The following is a 21,370-nucleotide window of genomic DNA, read 5'->3' on the forward strand; positions in this document are numbered from 1 at the left end:
TAACATGCAGAAAAGTGTGACTGAAAGTCATCGTATTTTGGTGGAAGTGTATGGTGACCATGCTCTAGCTGAGCGAACGTGTCAGAAGTGGTTTGCACGGTTTAGAAGTGGTGATTTCGGCTTGGCAGACCAAGAGCGAGCTGGACAGCCAAAAAAATTCAAGACGAAGAATTGACAGCATTGCTGGAGCAGGATTCGTGTCAAACGCAGGAACAACTTGCAGCAGCATTAGGCGTTGATCAAACAACAGTCTCCAAACGCTTGAAAGCCATGGGAATGATTCAAAAGATGTCACATTGGGTTCCACATGAATTGAAAGACAGAGACGTTGAAAGACGAAAAACCATTTGCGAATTGCTGCTTCAACGACAGAGCAGAAAGGGGTTTCTGCATCGAATTATTACGGGTGATGAGAAGTGGATCCATTACGAGAACCCTAAACGAAAAAAGGCCTGGGTGAAACCAGGTGAACCAGGTCCATCACAACCAAAACGAGATATTCACTGTGCAAAGGTTATGCTGTGCATATGGTGGGATATGAAAGATGTGGTGTACTATAAGCTGCTGCAACCGGGTGAAACTATGAATGGAGAACGTTATCGACGACAATTAATGCGTTTGAAGCAAGCTCTGGCCAGAACACGACCAGAATGGGAGAACAGACATGATAAACTTATTGTTCAACATGATAACGCTCGCCCACATGTCGCAAAACCGGTCAAAACCTATTTAGAAAATGTCGGATGGGAAGTTTTACCCCACCCGCCGTATTCACCAGACGTTGCTCCTTCGGACTACTACTTGTTCGATTGCATGAACAACGATTTGATTGGACAGCGGTTTACTTCTTCAGAAGATATCGAAACATGGATCTCTGACTGGATCGCTTCCGAGGATGAGGACTTCTTTCGCCACGGAATCCGTACATTGCCTGACAGATGGGCGAAAGCGGTGGCTAGCGATGGACAATATTTTTCTTAAGGTATTTATGTATTTTGTGTTTGTACTACAGCTTCAATGTGTGCGTACCAACCGCACGAATTAATTCCTAGACCAAAATATATATCACATTACCCACCAGTTTATAACAAACAAATTTAATCCAAAATGGCGGCCGTCTGTGAGAGTATTCCCAAACGGCCTAATGTGTATCACCCATCTCACATTCAATTAAACTACACCCGTGTAGAATTTAGAAAGGAACTTCGTATGATGTATACAGGGTGTTTCGAAAGTCCTCTGACAGTTAGAGTTACAACAAAACGTAAGAGGAAAAAACATTTCTAAATATGTTGTTTTCAATCTAAAGTGAACACTTTTTAAATCGGAGGAGCCGTTTGGGCTGTACTCTTTATGCGCCCAATGTGGAATGAAAATGCAATGTTACCATTTACCTGGACCCACAACATATGTGAATGAAGTTACTGTTTGAAATGGGGGCTAGCCATCGACATGTTAGCGTAAAAATCAGTAACTTCATTCACTTATGTTGTGGGTCCAGGTAAATGGCAACGTTGCATTTTCATTTAACATTGGACGCATAAAGAGTGTCCAGCCAAACGGCTCATCCGATTTTGAAAATTCCTTCAACTTACATTGGAAACATCATATTTGGAGACGGTTTCCCAATTACATTTTGTTGTAACTCTGATAATAATCGAGTTACTTTATGTCAGGGGACTTTTGAGACACCCTATATATCTTATGGAATATATGTTTGATGTCCCTATAACTGTAGTATAATTTAGTTTGTTTAAATTTACAAGTTATTACAAGTAGATTCTGACTTACATGCGTAAGAGTTTGTATGTAACTAACTAATGAATTCTATTTCATGAAATTTACATTCAAATATTTAACACAAAATCTTTTATATTCATGCTTAGTGACTTGGCTTTGGACTGCAACTGATTATTGTACCCCATTATTGCTTGAGAAGAAAACCGATGTCCGAATCTTCATTTGGAGAAACCAAAGAACTATTGGAATGCTGAGGATTGCAATCATTAATTTCTACACTTCAAGGTGCGTAAATTATATCTAGGTGTATTCTGTGTTTATTGTTATAATTACTATTACTATTATTGGGTTTAGAATCAATCAAGTACTTCATGATATTTTAGAGGGATCAAGATGGCTGCCAGATAGATAAATATTTGAGGGTCAGGCCCTTATTTCTTTTCAATTTTATATTTAATCAATGTCTATTCCCCCCCCCCTCATTATTCCACCAAATCGTATTCCAAGATCATCAATTTTCAATACTCATTTGTGACTGTCAGCATACATAGCATAACCGTAGGAAGTAAAACAAAGATTTCTTTTTATTTTTCGTTTTCATGTCTTTTCTCCATAGCTGTGAAAAATAACGCCTTCAACATCATAAATTTGTATGCTACTTGCCTGCTTTCGAGCACAGTAATCAACTATTTGGACATTACGAAGCAAAGCAGGTCTACGTTGCAGTTAGCATAGTTTTGAAAGGATGTGACATAATGATATTGGTGTTGCGATGTTCAGCCTAAACAGTGCAAGTAAATAAATCTGTAACAATTGTATTGGTGTTTAGCTTACATGTCCTCCAGACGGGCCATTTTTTTTTTTTTTTTTACATCTTGTTACTTCTACTCTATATGAGGGGTCGCGGTGGCTCAGTGGTGGAGCGTTCACCTCTGGTGCTTGAGGTTCTGGGTTCGATCCCAGTCCCCGCCAAGTGAACTTTGTGGTGGACAAACACCGTGTGCGTGGGTTTTCTCGGGGTTGTCCCGTTTCCTCCCACTTTCTTCATTCCACCATTTCATTCATTATTCATCATCACCGTCTCCTTTAGCCTAACCGGCATAATCGTGGGACGTAAAACTCAAAGATTTCATTTCATTTCTACTCTATATGAAGTATATTCTGAGGTTGTGTTTTTGGGGACGTGGTAGCTCAGTGATGGAGCGTTCACCTCTCCTGCGTGGAGTTCCTGGATCGATCCCAGCACGTGCCAAATGGGCTTTGTGTTGGACAAACACTGTGTGTGGTTTTCTCGGGGGTTTCCCGTTTTCTCTCACAGTTTTCATTCTACTATTTCATTCATTCTCATGATTATAGTCTCCTTTAGCATACCCGGCAAAAGCGTGGAACGTAAAACTCAAAGATTTCATTTCATATAAACTTTGGTGCAAAGTAACCCCATAGATGAAGATATTATGCACCACATACGAAAAAGTATGTTCAACATACTAACATAATGTTTGTTTGCAATTTTTCTCTCCTGTATTTATACATTTAACTTTTTACACAAAACTGCATGTGTAACGAATTTTTGTTACGAAATTCGAGACGAGACATAGGTCTTCCAATAGAAACAGATACAGTTTTCGAGACGAGACAACTTTCGCGACACCTTTGCGAGAGGTGACAGTCTCAAATCATTTCTCGTGCGTACCCCTAGCCCATATCGTGCGTTATCAAAAAGCATGTTAATGAGAAATAACAACATGTAAATACAATATAGGTAGTTAAAAACATTTTTGTTTTCATTCTTCAGTAATGCATTATTATTAACCTCAGTATTTTATAGTCCATTCTTAATCTTAAGGTGATATATAATTAAGTTTTGAATTCGGTTAACTTATTTTGTTTCTCAAATTGTATTAAAAATGTATGTACAATTCGCGGCAAAAAAAAAAAAAAAAAAAACCTGCAACATGAGGATGTAAGTTTATTGTGAAACTACGCCTAACAGCACAGGGAACGAACATAACATCTAAGTGGAACGAATCACGCCACGATAAACCTCGGCCTCCTCCCGTGCACACTTACTTTGTAACAAAAGACTTCGTCATTTCACAATAAACTTATATGCTCATGTTGCAGGTTTTTTGCCGCGGATTGTACAAACATGTTTATTTTCATTCTTGAGTGCTTAAAGTCACTATAGTTATTAAACATAGTAATTAATATTGTACTCTTAACGTTAAAATAATATATAGTTAACTTTTGAATTCAGTTAACATTTTTCTTACTGAAATTGCTTTAGAAAGTATGTAAAAACTTTTTTATTTTCTTTCTTGAGTGCCAAAAGTGATGCACAGTTATTAAGATTAGTACTTTATACTCTATTCTTAATTTTAAACTGATAAACAGTGCGTTTCTGAATAAATTATGTCAAGTTATTTGAGTGACGAACACTGGTACAAAACCCTAACTACCACTGGAACATTTCGATTTTGAGATGACTACTACCGGTGCAATACAAGGGATTTTAAAATATTGTTTTTCCTTCAACGGCTATTTGATTTTGAATTCTGACTACATGATCATATATAGGAAGGATCAGTGTCTCTTTCCAACTATGGTACAGCTCTGACCGATTCACGGTGCTCACAGAAGAGACAAAAGAGTATGTTTTCAACCTTAAAGTAACGACCACTGGTGTTTTTGCCCTGGTATGCAAAAGTAAGTGGGTACCCCAATGGGGTAGAGGGGTACTATGCGGTACCTAATTTCTGCATTTTAGATATATGGAAATACATGTGTCTAAAATGTAAAGAACTGATATTTGTTTACCGAAAACTGCAACTCGGTAAGCCTTACGGATACCGAGACATGGGAAAATAAAGAGCGACACGATATGTATGTGGGGCTTGCATACTTGAAGGTACAATTTGGAAAATGAATTCAAATATGACTAACGGCTATCAAGATATTGTCAAATAAAGAGAGGACCAATACAGGTATGGGATTTTCGTATTAGATGATAAAATTTCCGAAACCGGTCATGGAAAGTTAATAAACACCAGTAGCAATTCCATCTTCAAGTAATTAGATATTTCCATGGGGTGCTAGAACATCTTACAGTCTACCAAGATTAAATTTTAAAAGCTTTTGAAAATATAACTTGACATTTGTAAAGAGTATTAGAAATATGTATTTACCTAAAACTTGCAGTTAGTACATCTGACATATAGAGAAACACCGTGAAATAAAAGAGTATGAGATGTTGAAACTTCGGAAAAATTATTGGTCCCAACAAAATTAAATAAGATGGTATTTCTATGGGTTAAGTGAGTACCTCAGTACAATTTCGATGGAAAGATTAGTTCTAGGTTTTCTTCAGGCAGTTCCAAAGGTTCATCGAGCTGTGTAAAAGAGTGAAAATTCCCTGTGAATATCTAATATAGTAACCAAAATATAACGAGTCATTTATTTTATGACGTAAAAATAGAGATCTTTAAGGATTTGTACTTCTGGGTCTTTGCTATAAGAAAGAAATTCAAAAACCTACTGTATATACCTTAATATGCAATTAAATCAGTGAGGACACAGTAACTTAGTGGTGGGGTGTGTACCTAGTATGTTTTGCAGAAACTACACTGGAGTATTCTCTTAATCCACAGAGATACGATCACACTTAACTGCCCATTTAATTTTAAAATGAAATTAAGGCAAGTGAATGTTGATGATAGAATTGATGGAGTGTAAAGGTGGGAGGAAACGAGAGTACCCCGAGAATACCCACGAATACAATGTCGACTACAAACTGACTTGGACACGGATCAAACCAGGGACCCAATACACCAAAGGTACGCACTCTACCACTAAGCCACCGTGCCTCCACCCATTTAGTTGTCTATTAAGGTATATACGGTAGTTTTCTGAAATTTCTTCTTCTTACAGCAAAGACTCAACAGTACAAATCCATGTGGGTCTCCATTTTTACGACGTCGTAAAATACATAATTACTTATATCTTGGTTGCTATATTTGATATTGACAAAGAATTTTCATTCTTTTTGGACGCTAGGAATTATCACGCTTGGATTTACCCGAAGAAAACTTCGAGCTGAATTAATCTTTCGATCGGAATTGCCCTGACGAGTGTGAGGTACTCACTTAACCCATATAAGTACCATCTTATTTAACTTTTATTAAGATCAAAAGTTGTTTTATGAAATTTCAAGATCTAATACTCTTTTATTTCACGGTGTCTCTCTAGCTGTAAGATGTACTGGCTGGAAGTTTTGGGTAACTCTATTCTCTTTTCTAATACTCTTTACAAATGTCAAGTTATATTTTCCAAAGCTTTTAAAACTTAATCTTTTTAGACCCATGATGTTCTAAAACCCCATGGAAATACCCAGTTACTTTAGGATGAAATTGCTACTGGTGCTTATTCAGATTTCATGATCGGTTTCGGAAATTTTACCACCTAACACGAAAACCCCATAACTGTGTGGGTCCTCCCTTTATTTGACAATATCTTGATAGCCATTAGTCATATTTTCCTTAATTTTCTAAACTACTGTCAAGTATGGAAGCCCCACATACCTATGGTGTTCCTATTTATTTCACCATATTTCGGTAATTGTTAAACATACCGACTTGCGGTTTCGGTAAACACACACCTGTAACGTTCTTTATAAGTTTATTAAGATATATTTTAGAATGTTTAGAAATGGAAGGTCTGCGAATGCCATAGTACCCGAAAACCCCCATAAGGACGTGTGTGTAGTGTATTGAATTGAAACTACTTTTGAGGTTGTTGTTAGCCCTCAGTAATTACGTTTTCGAAACTGCACAATCTAGTACGCAAAACTCACACTTCTATGGTGTTGTCCTTTATTTTCCCATACCTCGGTATCCATAAGGCTTACCGAGTTGCGGTTTTCTGTACTAAACAGATATCAGTTCTTTACATTTTAGAGACATATATTTCCACATATCTAAAAATGCAGACATATTAGGTACCCCATGGTACCTCGAACGCCAGTGGGTACCCACTTACTTTTGCATAGTAATACATTTCGAGTTGTTCAGCATCAACAAACACTTTTTTTTTAAATTCATCATTTTTCTACCAGAAACCCAAAAGTCCATACCTGACCGAACAGATTTTGTCCATTTAATCTAAAAAATGTTAAATATTTTAAAATGTAACATTTTAAATATTTTTGGATTTTTGTTTCAGGTATTTCATGCATCAAAACAAAACCAGGATTCTGCATGAAAGACAGCGAAAAGAAGCAGTGTAATTTGTGGCTAAAAGCACGTCCTTTCTGAAGACAGACCCGATTGTATTTACATTCTTTTGTACAAATATGTAACCTTAATAAATATACTGCTCCGCAAATTATTTCTTTCTTCCATAAATTAGAATAAATGTATGTCTGTTTAAAGAAAATGTTTGTTAGGGTTAAGTCCTTTCAACTCTTTTTCTCTGTAAATAAGAACATTATACCTTGCAACTTTTTTTTTATCATTTTGCAATTCCGATTTTATAAAGTAAATCTGCACGAAGCACTATTATTTCAGTCATACATTAATAACTAATGTATTGTTCTGTGAATAAGGCAATGGTATAGTGAATATGTTTTAACATAAAATCTGTAACTCAGCTTTTCAGTAGTCAACTTTATTGAGAATCCGAAGAAAGAAAGAAAAAGTGTTGGACTTAATGAATTTCAAAATTATTTTTGTTCGAATTCCTGACTAATCCAAATTTTCCAGAGAAATCATTTATGTTGCTCTCTACAGATGTATCGTTTCTCCAAATCGTATGAAAAGGAGACTTCATACATCGCTATATTTTGTATGTACTATGTTTCGTATTTATTTAATCACTTTGTACCTTTCTCTAGTGTTGAGAAGGCCGCAAGTGTCAATCGAATAATTTAGTGTTTCACTCATGTAACCTTGTGACTAATGTACGTCCTGTCGGTATATATATGTTACTGGGTTCGATTAGCGACAAACAATTTTTAGTGTTAAACAAATACAAAAATCTACACGCTATGAGATACGATGATCTTTGCCTCATAGACAATACCAAGCAACTAACGGTACTGAGTGTGGTTGAGTTTACTAGTGGTATTATCTGGCTAAAATCAATGTTCCGAGAGCTATACTTCTTTTTGTGCTCTGAATGCAAACTTTGATATAACCGTTTTAAATTATTGTACATCTATCTATCTATATAGCTATATCTATATCTATCTATCTATATATGTATATAATTGTAAACTAGAAACTTCCGAGTAATTCTGAGAATCATCGCTCTTTCTTTAAATAATGTATGAGACTATTACACTGCTCGTTACTTAAAATGTTGAACTAAGAAGGATACATCCAGGAAAGTCCAAATTTGCAGAATGTATAGAGCAGGGAAGGATAAATATGTTTGGTCGATGGCTGCACAGCTTCTCATACCTGTGAACTCCGCCAGCTACAGTTGATGAGCTGTGGCATTGGATCGTAAGACGCATGGCTTACCATACCAGAAGAGAACATCCTCTCGATGTCTCGCTGTGTTACAGTCGTTCTGGTTGTCAATGTTGGGTCAGTTCTGCTCTGCTATCACCACGTTGTCACACAGCGAATACAGCGGTAAGTTTAACCCTTAACGTAGCAAGCCTAAGTCGTCAAAGTTGTTTACCAAGCTGGAGTCTTCTGGGGACCCCAAGTATTATTTTGATTTCTTAACATAGTATTGCAGAGGGTTACTCCAACTATTATTTTTTGGATGTCTAGAAGCATACTTAAGTTAAATGAACATTGTTGACGTCAAATATTATATATATTTGAACACTATTCAGTTCTTCATACAATTTCATACTTTTGTGTTCGTAAATCTGAAACACAGGTTTAACAATGGAGTTTTTACATTTTGAAGTGTGTTTTTATTTTTTGTATTTTTTAAAGAAACGCATCTTTGATCTAATCATGTAATTGATATCTCAAAGGGTTGCAGGATACATATAAAAATCGAGAATAAATTGATTCTTATAATTGCGGCAGTATCACCAAATATCACTCTCTGGGGTCCCTAGAGTACCCCGCTTGGTATGTTAAGGGTTAAGCATATTCGACACTTACTATTAGATATCGGCTTGGGAACTTTGGCGTAGCTACCCTGTCTCCTTGAAGTTGCATTTTTAACGGGGAGTACTGTTTAGGAATCATCTTGTGAGGGAAAACGTTTTCAGCTGACACCATGTTTTTAATTATAGCGTCATTTAAAAAATAACTTATCTGTTAATTAAAATGTGCAGAGAAGTTATTTCTGGAAAATCCTATTCACGCCTCTTATGGTAACAACTTCTGCATTTTGGAAGAGGATATTATTAAGGAAAAGAATGAGGTAAAGTCGTCTTTATATAGTACACACGGAAAAGAAAGTATTTGAAAGTTGACAAATTTTCTTTTGCCAATAGCTCGGCAACAAATTAATTAATTTGGATCTTTTTGTTGTTATTCTTCGAATAGTTATAACTTGACAACCTGCCAAAGTCGGTACTCTGATAGGTTAATTTATTGTTGAGTTTTTAGGAAAACAAATTTTGTCAACTGAAGAATATTTTCTTTCGTGACTGTACAAGCAATGGATGATAATGGCTTAATAAATGACTGTACGTAAGTCTTTTTTGAGTTTGAACATAGGATTGTACATGGCTGTGCATTTTGCATTATTATTGAAGTGCTGCAACTAAGTTATTGCAAAAGGTATGATAAATTCTTACAGTAATATTGTCACATATTGATTTAATCTGTATGAAAACTAAAATAGTTTAACATATGGTTACCCTCCTTTGTGCCAATAATTTTAAAATTAACTCTTGTGCCACTTTTCAACACTTGGCTTTGCAGTAGCTTTCCAAAGAATTAGCAGGAAGTCCAAACTTACACCCTGCAGATAAATACATTTCTCTGGACAGTTTCACTGCTCCAAACTAAGATTTGAAAAGTGTAGTATTTTTAATTTTATTATTATTGGCACAAAGGAGATCAACCATATTTTAAGCTATTTTTGTTTCCATACAGAGAAAAACAATATGTGGCAACATTACAGTAAGAATGTATCATGCATTTCTCAGTATGTTGCAGCACTTCAATAATGGTGCACTATACGTACAATCTAGATCCTGAATATGTCCAATTCATATATTACAACAAGGCAATACGTATGCGATACAGGTAAAATCCGTATATTTCATATGGACAATCTACAAGCTACATACATCCAATCCATACATTACATATGGCCAGCCTGTACGCGACATACGTGTAATCTATATGCCGCATGCAGACAGTCTGTAAGCTGCATATGTGCACTCTGTATGGTGCATACGGATATTCTGTATGCTGTATCGGGACAAGCTGTGTGCGACATAAGGAAAATCTGTATAATACATAGGTACAATACGTACACTGTATCTAGTCGTACGTACGGGGCACAAGTACAATATAGATGCTGTCTCGGGGTTGAACGCAAGAAACACACGTACAGAACGTATATTGCATACTTCTTGAAATTACGCTCCGTCCTGATAGTCAGTGAGTGTCGTCATTATTAACCCACATGCTACATACGATCCTGACGTCACAAAGCTAGATATTACCTCCGTATATACTTGTTACTGTAGATGACGTCACACGAATGACGTCATTGCACTTATGTAGACAGTACGTATAATACATACTTTTTCAGCTATACGTTTGCTGCAGGATGCTATATACGGTTGTACGTTAAGTCCAGAAACTACAGGAATTACGAATGTAACCTACGTTTTTAAGTATGCCACCTACATTTTTTTTTTCTCAGTGTAGTTACGAAAGCAAACAACTAACTCCAGAAGAGCGTGTACCTAAAAGGAATGAGGCAATAGCCACAAAACAGAGCTTTATTGTATTATAATACACGCAGGGTTCGTCACCAGTTATGCCGGTGTCTAGTAGCGTCTTCAAATCCTTTCTGTATGGTTCAATTTATACGGGCTGTATGTTCTCAATTTTCCAAAACAATATAAATATTTATTTATAAAAATGAAAAGAATTGAATAAAATTATTTGTTTAAAAGATTGCATATACACCTAAGAATAAAAATAAAGATTACAGGAAAAAAACACGTTACGTAACGAAGACGTTAACCCCCCCTCGCTCGTGTCATACTTCCTAACTCAAGGCCCTTTCCCCCTTTGTCGCGTTACGTAATATGTGGACGACCCCTTCGATACGTATCATATTCATTATACTCATAGATCCCAGTGACCCGGACAAAATCCCGGAATTCATATTCAAATTTCTATCTGCCCATTCACATTTCTGTCTGCCCATTGAATTGAAACAATTGAAAGTTGTTTGTTTTCACAATACAAGCAAGCCGAAAAAGCACAGAGGTGTTTTCACTAATTTGTTTGTTTTTTTTCTTTCACTCTTGGTCAGGTTATGCGTGTGTATGTTTATGTGTGGGCATAACAAATTGTTCTGCGATCTCTGTATTTTAACAACCGGTTATAGCGAACCGACTGAATAGCACCACTGATGCATCCTCACATTTTGATTTTGTGTACTGAATGAAATTTCCTAAAAGAAAGCCAGAATGTATAGTCTTCATTTGGTTGTTACTCCAGGAAATTATTTGATTCTGCTTTTGCACTGAGCATAATTTGAAATTTTTTTTCTAATACATGGCAACTTTAATTGTTATAATAATTGAGAGAGAAGTTATGCTACTTTTAGTATGATTTGAATGCTGTTTGTTATGATTTGTCTAACTTCTGGAAAAATATTTATGAAGTTACAGCATTGAAAAATATATACTTAATTTTTATTTTTAATTCCTAAATTTAGAAAATGGACAAAATATTCCTCCCAAAATTAAAAATGAGTCTACTCATGAGTTCACCTATCATGACAAGATAAACTAACGTTCTCATTTTCTGGAAATCGAATGTAAACTGGGCAAGCAACGTTCAGGATCACATGTAGGAAAAGAGTACTATGAATATTTAAGAGTTACAAATTACGTTACTACTTAAAACTGAGCCTCAATGGTAGGACGCTCACCTCTAGTGCATGGGGTCCTTTGGTTCGATCGCATCTCGCGCCAGGTGAGTTTGTGATGAACAAACACCCCGTGCATGGGTTTTGTCGGGGTTCTCCCGTTTTTTTCCCACTTTCTTCATTCCACCATTTCATTCATTTCTCATTATCACCATCTTCTTTGGCCTAGCTGGCGTAACCGTGGGATCTAAAGCTTAAAGATTTCATTTCATTTTCATTTTATTTAAAACTAATCACTGCTACGTATAATGCGCAGTTTCTGTCGTCAGGTGCAAGAAAGGCTATGGAAGATCAACTGGAGCTTCATTGGATTAAGCAAAATAAGAAGAAGAAAAGGAGAGAACTAGTCAAAATGAAGTACCTTCACCAATTACAGAGAATTAGAATGTGGCAAGACTGGAGGTATTGGTTTTCTTATCAGCGAAAAACTGAAAAGCAATATCTTGGAGATAGATACTATATCTAATCGAGTTGCAAGGCTTGCCATCAAACTCTATTGTATATATCGAACGTGATCGAGATATTTCCTTCTGATGTAGGCGCGAGTTCCCAAAACCAGGCGACACAATAATACAAATCCAATTTGATACATAATCCTATATTTTTTCTTAGATTATCTAGGCGCCAGACTCGTATTTCCAGTTGTCATGGCGACCTGGGAACCAGGAATTTTCGAGCCCTGTGTACCGATAAGAATAGTGAGTGAGTTTGTGTACCGCAAAATCACCTGAGTTTAGAGTACAATAATAATCTGATCGTTAACACGTGTTTATATATATACACACAGTACTTTAAGAAACAATCTCTTCGAGCAGAATCAGTGGTGGATCCACAGGCTGGTGCCCCCCGCCCTTTTGTGTATACGCCACTGATTCTGCTGAAACAGATTATTTCCTTATACACCATATACTGTATGTAAAACATTCGCTGGTAACTTACAGACTATTATTGTTTTTCTTTTCCTAATGGTGAGACATGAACAGTTGCGCCCATATTATTTCTAAATGCATGAATGAATGAAAATCCAAATAATTACGAATGAAATCTTTCAGTTAAAGAAGTAATCTGCTATTAGTTGAAAATGAGAAGCTAGTAAAACTTAAATAGTATTTGTACGTAAGTGATGGATAATGTTCATTTCTCTGTTTGCTTTATTTTCTTTACAATTACATCTCATTGTTAAAAAATCAGCTTTAGATATTGTCTTTTATTTGTTTATTTACATGAAGCGAAATGGCGCAGTGGTAAAGCACTTATTGTACTGCAAAGCCTCGAATTTTCACTACTGAATGGGGGTAGTCGTGATGGCTCAGCGGTAGAGCGCTTGGCTGTGATTCTCCCTATGTTCTCATTACATTATTTCATACATTCTCATCATCGCCGTCTTCTTTAGCCTACACGCTATAACGTGAGACATAACACTGACAGATTTTATTTCATTTTCAGCGCTGTGTGACCTCGAACTGTGGATATGTGGCGAACAGCAACGCAACTGTTTTTGGGGGACGCTCTTCTGTTGAAGCTTCTTGAGATTTTCCCCGTTTCTCCCACGTGTTTGTCGTAACTTTCCATTACCATACAGCCATACAGAACATAACATTAAACGAATACTACTTTATTACCTGTATATAACTGGTACACCTCCCGGTGCAAGCAAACGAAGGTATTGGTTTCGGAACGCATCCAGGGTACTGCAGAACGTGGATCACAGGTGTCACTTCACACTCGTCAGCCAAGGTAAGATGTACAATAGTTGATAGGAGTAATATATATGTGGAGCTCTTCCGTCGCCATTCTATAACAAATAAAACATGCAGTTAGTCTTGTACCAATCAGTCGAGGCCAGTACAGCCTGGCCTTATTGTCACCCACGGCCCGTCTAGTCCTACTTCTAACTATAAGGTCGCCTTAAGCATATACTGTATTCTTTTCTAATCACTTTTCTATATATATATATATAGGATAGTCCATGAGTCTTAGTACAGTGGGTTATTTTGGAAACAAACATGATTAAAGCAAATCTGACTAGCAGAGGGCGGACTTGGGTAAAGGAACTACCGATTAATGCATGCGTGATAAAAGGCGGCCGCCATCTTGGATCCAGGTTATTTTTTTTTTCAAATGGGAAGTAGGCATGTGACACATCAAGCAACTTTTTTTTTTTTTTCAGGGGAATGTCTGAAAAATATTAAGAAAGTATATTCATATAAATCACAGCATTAAAGCAGAAATTAACAGAGTTCTGAACTTGACTGGAGTAGATTCGGAAGGAACAACTTCATGTTAAGAAAAAACATTTTTTTTTTTTGAAGCAGAAAATTTTCAATCAATGTGTTTCGTCTAATTTTACAATTAGATCTGTGACATGGGTGCTAACAAAATCACTGTCACTGGAGAGATGTGCGTATGTCAGGAACAACCACCAAAGATAAGAAAATAACTTGGACAGCAAAATGGCAGAGTGATGAGCCTATTAAAAACTTTATGTCCCGTCTCTGCATAGCAAGAGACAACAAGAAAATACAGGAAATATTCTTACTCAGGGTCCGATCTAGAAACACTGCAGAGTAATGAATTGATCACGCGAGATGGTTTTAGAATCCAGCAATCAACCATCATCCAGCAAAGGATTGAATATAGTTATTACGATCACGCAAGTAGGACACACAACATTTTAATGTTAATACGTACGTACGTTACACCACACGATAACTCTTGAACTGACGTGAAATTTTGAATTCTGTTTTTGCAATACACAACTAGAATGATTATCTCAGCTGAGCTCGTTAATGGAGTTAATCCATTATCATATTCACGGATAACGGCAAACTTAACTGCTCATCCATAAACTCACCTCACCTTTTTCTAAATGTTAGTGAATAACTTACTTTAGTGAATAATAATACACTAACATTAAAAAAAAAAAGTGAGTTTGAAGTGAGGTTAAGAAAAGCCTTAATATGTTGTAGAAACTGAATCAATAAATAGATGCAACTGAAGATAACGGAAAATCTAGAAGGATGCATGAAAATTTCGATTTTAGATACGATCCAGAAATGTAATGATTATGATATAGGTAATTAACACTTTGTAAGAGATAAGCTACTTCCGTAATTAACGCTTTGTAAGAGGTAAGCTATTTCCGTTATTAACGCTTTGTAAAAGGTAAGCTACTTTATACAATTATCAGCCATAGTGAGCTCCTCCGTATCTAAACGGTTAGCGTACGCACCTTTGGCGTGGAAGACCCGAGTTCAAATCCCGGCGGGAGCTCATGTGGTTTGGATTCCATATTAATCAGTAGGTTCACGTCTCATATAGCCTCGCTGTTGAACGGGACGTTAAACCCAAAACCAACTCAACTCATCAGCCATAGTCTCCACCGTGAGTAAGCATGAATTTGAATATATATCACCTTGCATATTTTAAATATAAAATTCATGTAATACAAATGAATACATTCAATCTAAAACTTGTATATTATAAAACCGTTTCATAATTAAAGTTCCCATCCATTTACCTGAGTTGCAAAATACGGAAGGGTTTCTAAAACAGTGATTCACACACGAATATTCTTAATCTTTTTATTATTACTTCTGATAAGTGATTTACAGTATGAAACATGATTTAATCAAGGAATTTGAGAAATTAATTTATTTAGATCTCAGATTCTATTCCTCGCGGGAGCTCATATGGTTCAGATCGCACGTTAAGCTGTAGGTCTTGTATAGCCTCGCTGCTGAAAAGGGACGCTAAACTGAAAATCAAACTTTTTAAGTTTATGAGATGATAAGGCAGTGTTTAGTTTTTAATTTTATTAGATGATAAGGGAGTATTTATTCTGTAATTTTATGAAACTAATGCAGTATTTATTCTTGTAAGTTTTCGAAATTTATCTTTTTTTTTTTTTTTTAAAAAAAAAAAGACTATTAAATAATATTAAATCTATTTTTTTAAGGTTGACGGGATAAGGCACTATTTACTCTTAAAGCTTATGATAATGAGGTAATATTTTTTTGTTTATGACATGATAACCTAGTATTTACTTTTAAAGTTTATTACATAATAGGATAGTACTACGTATTTATTTATTTGTTTATTAATATTGACATGGTAAGAAAGTACTAGTATTTATTTTTGTTTATTACATAAGAAAGAATTTATTTTATGATTTTATGAAATGAGTGTAATGTTGATTTGTTTAAGTTCATAAAATACGATTTTTTAAAGTTTATGATACGATAACGCAATATTTATTTTTTAAGTTTGTCATGATAAAGTAACATTTACTTTTAAAGCTTATGACATAGTGAGGTAGTAGTATTTGTTTTTAAAATATTTATTGCATTGGAGTATTTATTTTTAAAGTTTCACACGAAAAGGTTGTATTCATTTCTTACGTTTATGCCACGATGAGGCTGCATTTATTTTCTTTCAACTTTGTCACATGATAAGCAATATTTTAAGTTTATGAAATGATAACACACTATTGGATTTTCAGATTTCTAATATGATAATATAGTATGAAAAACAAGACATTCAAAAAAAAACAAAATTCTTACAACAAATAATTTACTCCAATTGCCATCGAGACTAGTGGTGCTTGGGGATCTGCAAGCCTTGATTTTATTAGAGAAGTAGGCAGACGCATTTCTATCGTTACTGGAGATATTCGTTCAACATCTTAACTAATTCAACGCATATCTATTGCTATCCAACGTGACAACGTGTTGTCAGTTCTTTGGTACCTTACCACATGGAAAAGAACTAGATGAGGCATTTCTTCTCTAACACAAAGGACAACACTGAATATTTATACAACTGGACGACATACTATACAAATAAGGTGTAATATCATTGGATGGCGTAGAAAAGCAGACAGTAACACTAGATATGATGCCGTTGATAGGTGGTTTTCTACCCCTTCCTTTGGTTGGACTATCGGAATATATTTCCTGTTGACTTAATTATTTTTTCTTAATTATTTCGTAAATTTATTTAATGCAATTGTTACAATTTTATTCAAATTATTATATTTTTCTGTTATTCTGTTAGCAATTATTGTTCCATTCCTCATTTATGCCTGTTGTTATTTTAGTTGAATGTCGAATAATTTTGAATTGTAATAAATTTATTGGTAAACTGTATATATATATATATATATATATATATATATATATATATATATATATATATATATATATATATATATATATATATATATATATATATATAACAAAATAAAGAAATTCATTTAAAAAAATCAAGTGATTATTAAAATCAAATTCCGAAATAAATTAATTTGAAGTGAAAATTTATATAAATGATTTTCCCCTGTTTATTATTTAATTTAGTACTAACAGATAGTTTTTCTTTTAAAGGTATCTTCTTTATATGAGGCATTGGATGGGAAAGTGGCGTAACTCATTTAAAAAAATGAGATTAAGTCATTTCCGTGAACTTGAAACCAAAACCTGTTGGATGTCAAAGTTGCGTTATCTCATAGCTAAAAGACCAGGCAGGCTAAAAGATGGCAACACAAAGAACCGATTTTGTCCGCAGTTTCTATATCGATTCTAATAAAAGTCTCAACATTTCACAATGTTTCAAGACTGAGTTACACCATTTTGTCATCGAAACGCCTCATATTATGTGTTTGATTCAAGACGAAATATAGTAGCAATTAACGAAAGCCTCTGTTAACTTACAGCCTACAACTGGTCAATCGTTTGTCTATTTGGTAATGTGTTGCTATTCGTAGCTTTATTGACCATTATAAGTACCCCTTATTTCAAATATTGTAGCTTATAATCAAGCCTGTAGGAGGGGTCCTACTCACATATACATACTGCCCCCTCTCCTGACAATAAAAGGAAGTTCGGGAGTGTCACTCGGATCAAGTATGCTGAAAAGTCTTAAAATACAGATTTAAAACATTTTAGGCAGCAATTTCCCCCCTGACACTGACTGATCTGACTAATATCCAATCCCCCATTCATCTGCACAAGCTCCATTAGTTCACAACTCTCCCTAAAATAACAATGGCGCCCCTGGTGCATATACAAGCATACATATGAAACAGAAGTAATCTATAATTTATACAAATGCAACACTTCTCCATTGTCCTGTAACAAGGGGGGGGGGGGAATTAAAAATAATGAAATCATTTTCACCATAAAAGTTTTAAAAAACATGACATGAGTCACTCCTATATAATTCATGGACCCTTTTGAACATGAGAGAGGGCCCATCATAAAAGTTTTGATGGGGCCCATCTTCTATTTTCTCTCTCCAGGGCCCCTAACGGTCTTAATCTAGCTCTGTATATTTTCTGTATGCAAAAGAACGGTGCTGAAAAATGTAAATTATTATTTAGTTTCAAGTTGTGGCATCATTTGAAGTTTCAATTTAGCTGAATGCTCCAACGTTAGCAAAATTATAAAAGAGAGTGAAAATTCAGGAACCTTTCAAGGGTGGGGCCGCGGTGGCTCAGTGGTAGAGCGTTCACCTCTGGTGCTTGGGGTTCCGGGTTCAAACCCTGCTCCTGCCAAGTGAACTTTGTGGTGGACAAACCGTGTACGTGGGTTTTCTCAGGGTTCTCCCGTTTCCTCCCACTTTCTTCATTCCATCATTTCATTCAACTCTCATCATCATCGTTTCCTTTTGCCTAACCGGCATAACCATGGAACGTAAAACTCAAAAATTTTATTTCATCTTTACCTTTCAAGGGTTGAATTACGAAAAATGTGAAAAGCTGTTTTCGCAACATCATGGGCTGGCAACGCTGGTCTGGGATAAGCTGACTGTATTGCCGGTACTCGACGTGTGCCTTTTCGTACATATACCGCTACTTACGATACTAGGTGGAGGGTCCACTAAAATATCACCGTCCAGGGCCCAGCGGGAAATTATCCGGTTACCCGCCTGGCGAGTACGGCCCTGCTTATAATTATTTCACGGTTGTGGGTCAGCATTGTAGGGAATTGGACACGAGACCATGCACGCTAAAACAAAATGCTAAACTTTCGATTACAAAAAACTATTCCAAACATCAGATTTGATTTGATTGTTTCTTTTTTTTTCTTTTTTAAATGGAACCCTATTCCCACCATTGTCGCTGTCGCTATTGGAAACATTTGGTCTTATTACCAATAGAGGGGGCTCGTGCTGGAAGTCACACTGGTAAAACTTAATATCTACGCTTGAAGATAAAAGGAGAAAACTTTCTTAATGTACTAATTGCTATACAATAATACATTATATAACATTCGCTTAATTTCAAGCGATAAACTGTTGTCAGTGTGACTTCCCTCACGCGTCGCCTCTGTTATCAAAGGAAGACTAAATATAATTGAAGTGAACAATAACATACTCGTAGTCGAATTTTCAAAACCCCATTTGTACACTGACTTACATACTTTCTTTTTGTAACACATTTAGAAAAAAATAATACAGATGTATCTTCTTATTTTACTATCTTAAAAACATTTCACATTAATATAATTATTTCCTAAATACTATCAACACTTTCTAAATATGGAAATAAAACTTACCGCTACCATTTTGCCTAAGTTTGTGGATTGGACTCATGCCCTCCGTAATTAATAAATGCAGACGTTCAATTTACATGCGTGTGCAACGGAGCTCTAGATGTCGCGAGAAGCACTGACATAAAAGAAAGTTTGGACTAGAATTAAATACAACGTCTAATATTTTTACCCGTGAAATCTGGAGACTAGAAGCTGCGATAACAGTGCCTCCCAGAGGAAGACGAACAGTGCTAAATGGCCTGAATAATGTGAAAACGGAGTTGTTGGCTTCAGCTGGGCCTATTATAATCAGCAGGACGCCTCTGCACAAGTACTTTATAAAATGAGAATTTCTGCAATTGATCAGTGCCAGTGAGGTCAGTAAAATGTTATTTTATTTTCTTTCTCTCCTAGGTTGTGTGGAACAGTTCACTTTCATTGGTTGTTTAATGCATCCTTTTCTTGTGCAATTGCCTCAATTGTAGTCGATTGCAAGCTGCGTCGTTTATAGCGTCGGAGAGATTTTATTTTCAAAAATATATATTTGCATAAATAGGGGATAATTAGTTAAAGAAGAATATGTTTTCTTATTCCTTTGCTTTATTTTTGATTCAGAAGAAATTCAGCCAAATCTTGACAGATTAGTAAGAATTAAAGGACATTATAATTACGTTATAAAATATCACTGACGCTAGCTTTAATTTATTACAGATTGAAGGTAGATGATTTGTAGGTTGCTTTCGAGTTTGGCGTTCTTTTCAACATCAAAGCTATATGTATCGCTGATACCATGACTCACTTGACTCACGATTTTTGTCTGAATCACCTGGTTCTCGGCCTAGGGATGTCACCCTTCCAAACAAAATGTAAGGACATTTCATGCAGCTATTCGCGCGGAGGGAATGTACAGTACCAGATTTCCTTTTTCCAAAATAATGTAATATATGCATTTCTGTAGTAAAGAGCGAATCATAGCACAGGGTGTTTCAAAACAACACCGACAACATTTGGAAGGTGATTCCTGACACGAAGATAAGGCGAAAAGTATAGACCAACCTGGGGAATAGAAATGCTTCCTTGCAGGGTTATAGGGTGCTAAAAACATGAAAAAATAAACTTTAAAGGTCTATAGCTCCAATACTATGCTACCTACTGTAGTCGGGTCAAGACTTCACTTAAGAAATAGTATGTGTCCTATCCAAATATAGAAGTTTCAGAATCCTGTGGTACTTCCGCAATAATTTTTATACAGGTAATTGGTGAAATTCAAATTATATACCCGTAGCCAAACTGCCTCAATAAAAACATTTGCATGAGTACCTTAGAATTCTGAAACATGTACTTTGGATAGATCACAAGTGAAGTCTTGACCCGACTACAGTAGGTCCGATAGTTTTGGAGCTTTGGACCTTTAAAGTTCAGTTTTTCTTCAAGTTTTCAGCAGCCTATAAGTCCGGAAGGAAGCATTTTTGCACCCAGGTTGGCCTATACTTTTCATCTTATCTTTGCGTTAGGAATTACCTCCCAAACGTTGTCGTTGTTTTGAAAACCCTGTATATCTAACTGATAAAAGAAAAATGATAAAATTTAAATCATATAAATCCTATAAAATATATAATAAACATATGACCAATTTGAAAAAAATGAAATGAAATATTTTAGTTTAACGTCCCACGGTTATGCCCTTTAGGCTAAGGGAGATGACGATGAAAGCAAGAGAATGATGATGGGAGAATTGGTGGAATGAGAAAATGGGAGGAAACGGGAATACCCCGAGTAAGTCCAGGGACACGAGTTGTCCGCCACATATTTACTAGGCCGGAAATCGAACCAGGACCACATGTACCACAAGTAAGACGCTGTATCACCGAGCCGTCGTGACCCCATGGGCAATTTCAGTAATATGCAGACTATGTAAAATTCTAGATGCTATATATATATAAATAGTTAAGAATCCCAATACTTTAGTCTAATTTTTATTGTAAGCATAATATATATATATTTTTTTATTA

At 35.7% G+C, this 21,370-nt stretch overlaps 1 protein-coding gene across 1 annotated transcript in view; it reads right to left on the reverse strand.

Moving 5' to 3' along the window:
- The window catches only part of LOC145668863 (chitinase-3-like protein 1), a 240,630-nt gene that overhangs the window by 18,569 nt on the left and 200,691 nt on the right, over positions 1–21,370 (reverse strand). The window contains exon 5 of the mRNA XM_081737090.1: positions 13,452–13,563. Coding sequence (XP_081593216.1) covers positions 13,452–13,563 — 112 coding nt within the window. The remainder of the gene's footprint in view (positions 1–13,451; positions 13,564–21,370) is intronic.

Source organism: Thermobia domestica, chromosome 13, assembly GCF_964235325.1.
Source record: "Thermobia domestica chromosome 13, izTheDome1.hap1.1, whole genome shotgun sequence".
Classification (NCBI taxonomy): Eukaryota; Metazoa; Arthropoda; class Insecta; order Zygentoma; family Lepismatidae; genus Thermobia; species Thermobia domestica.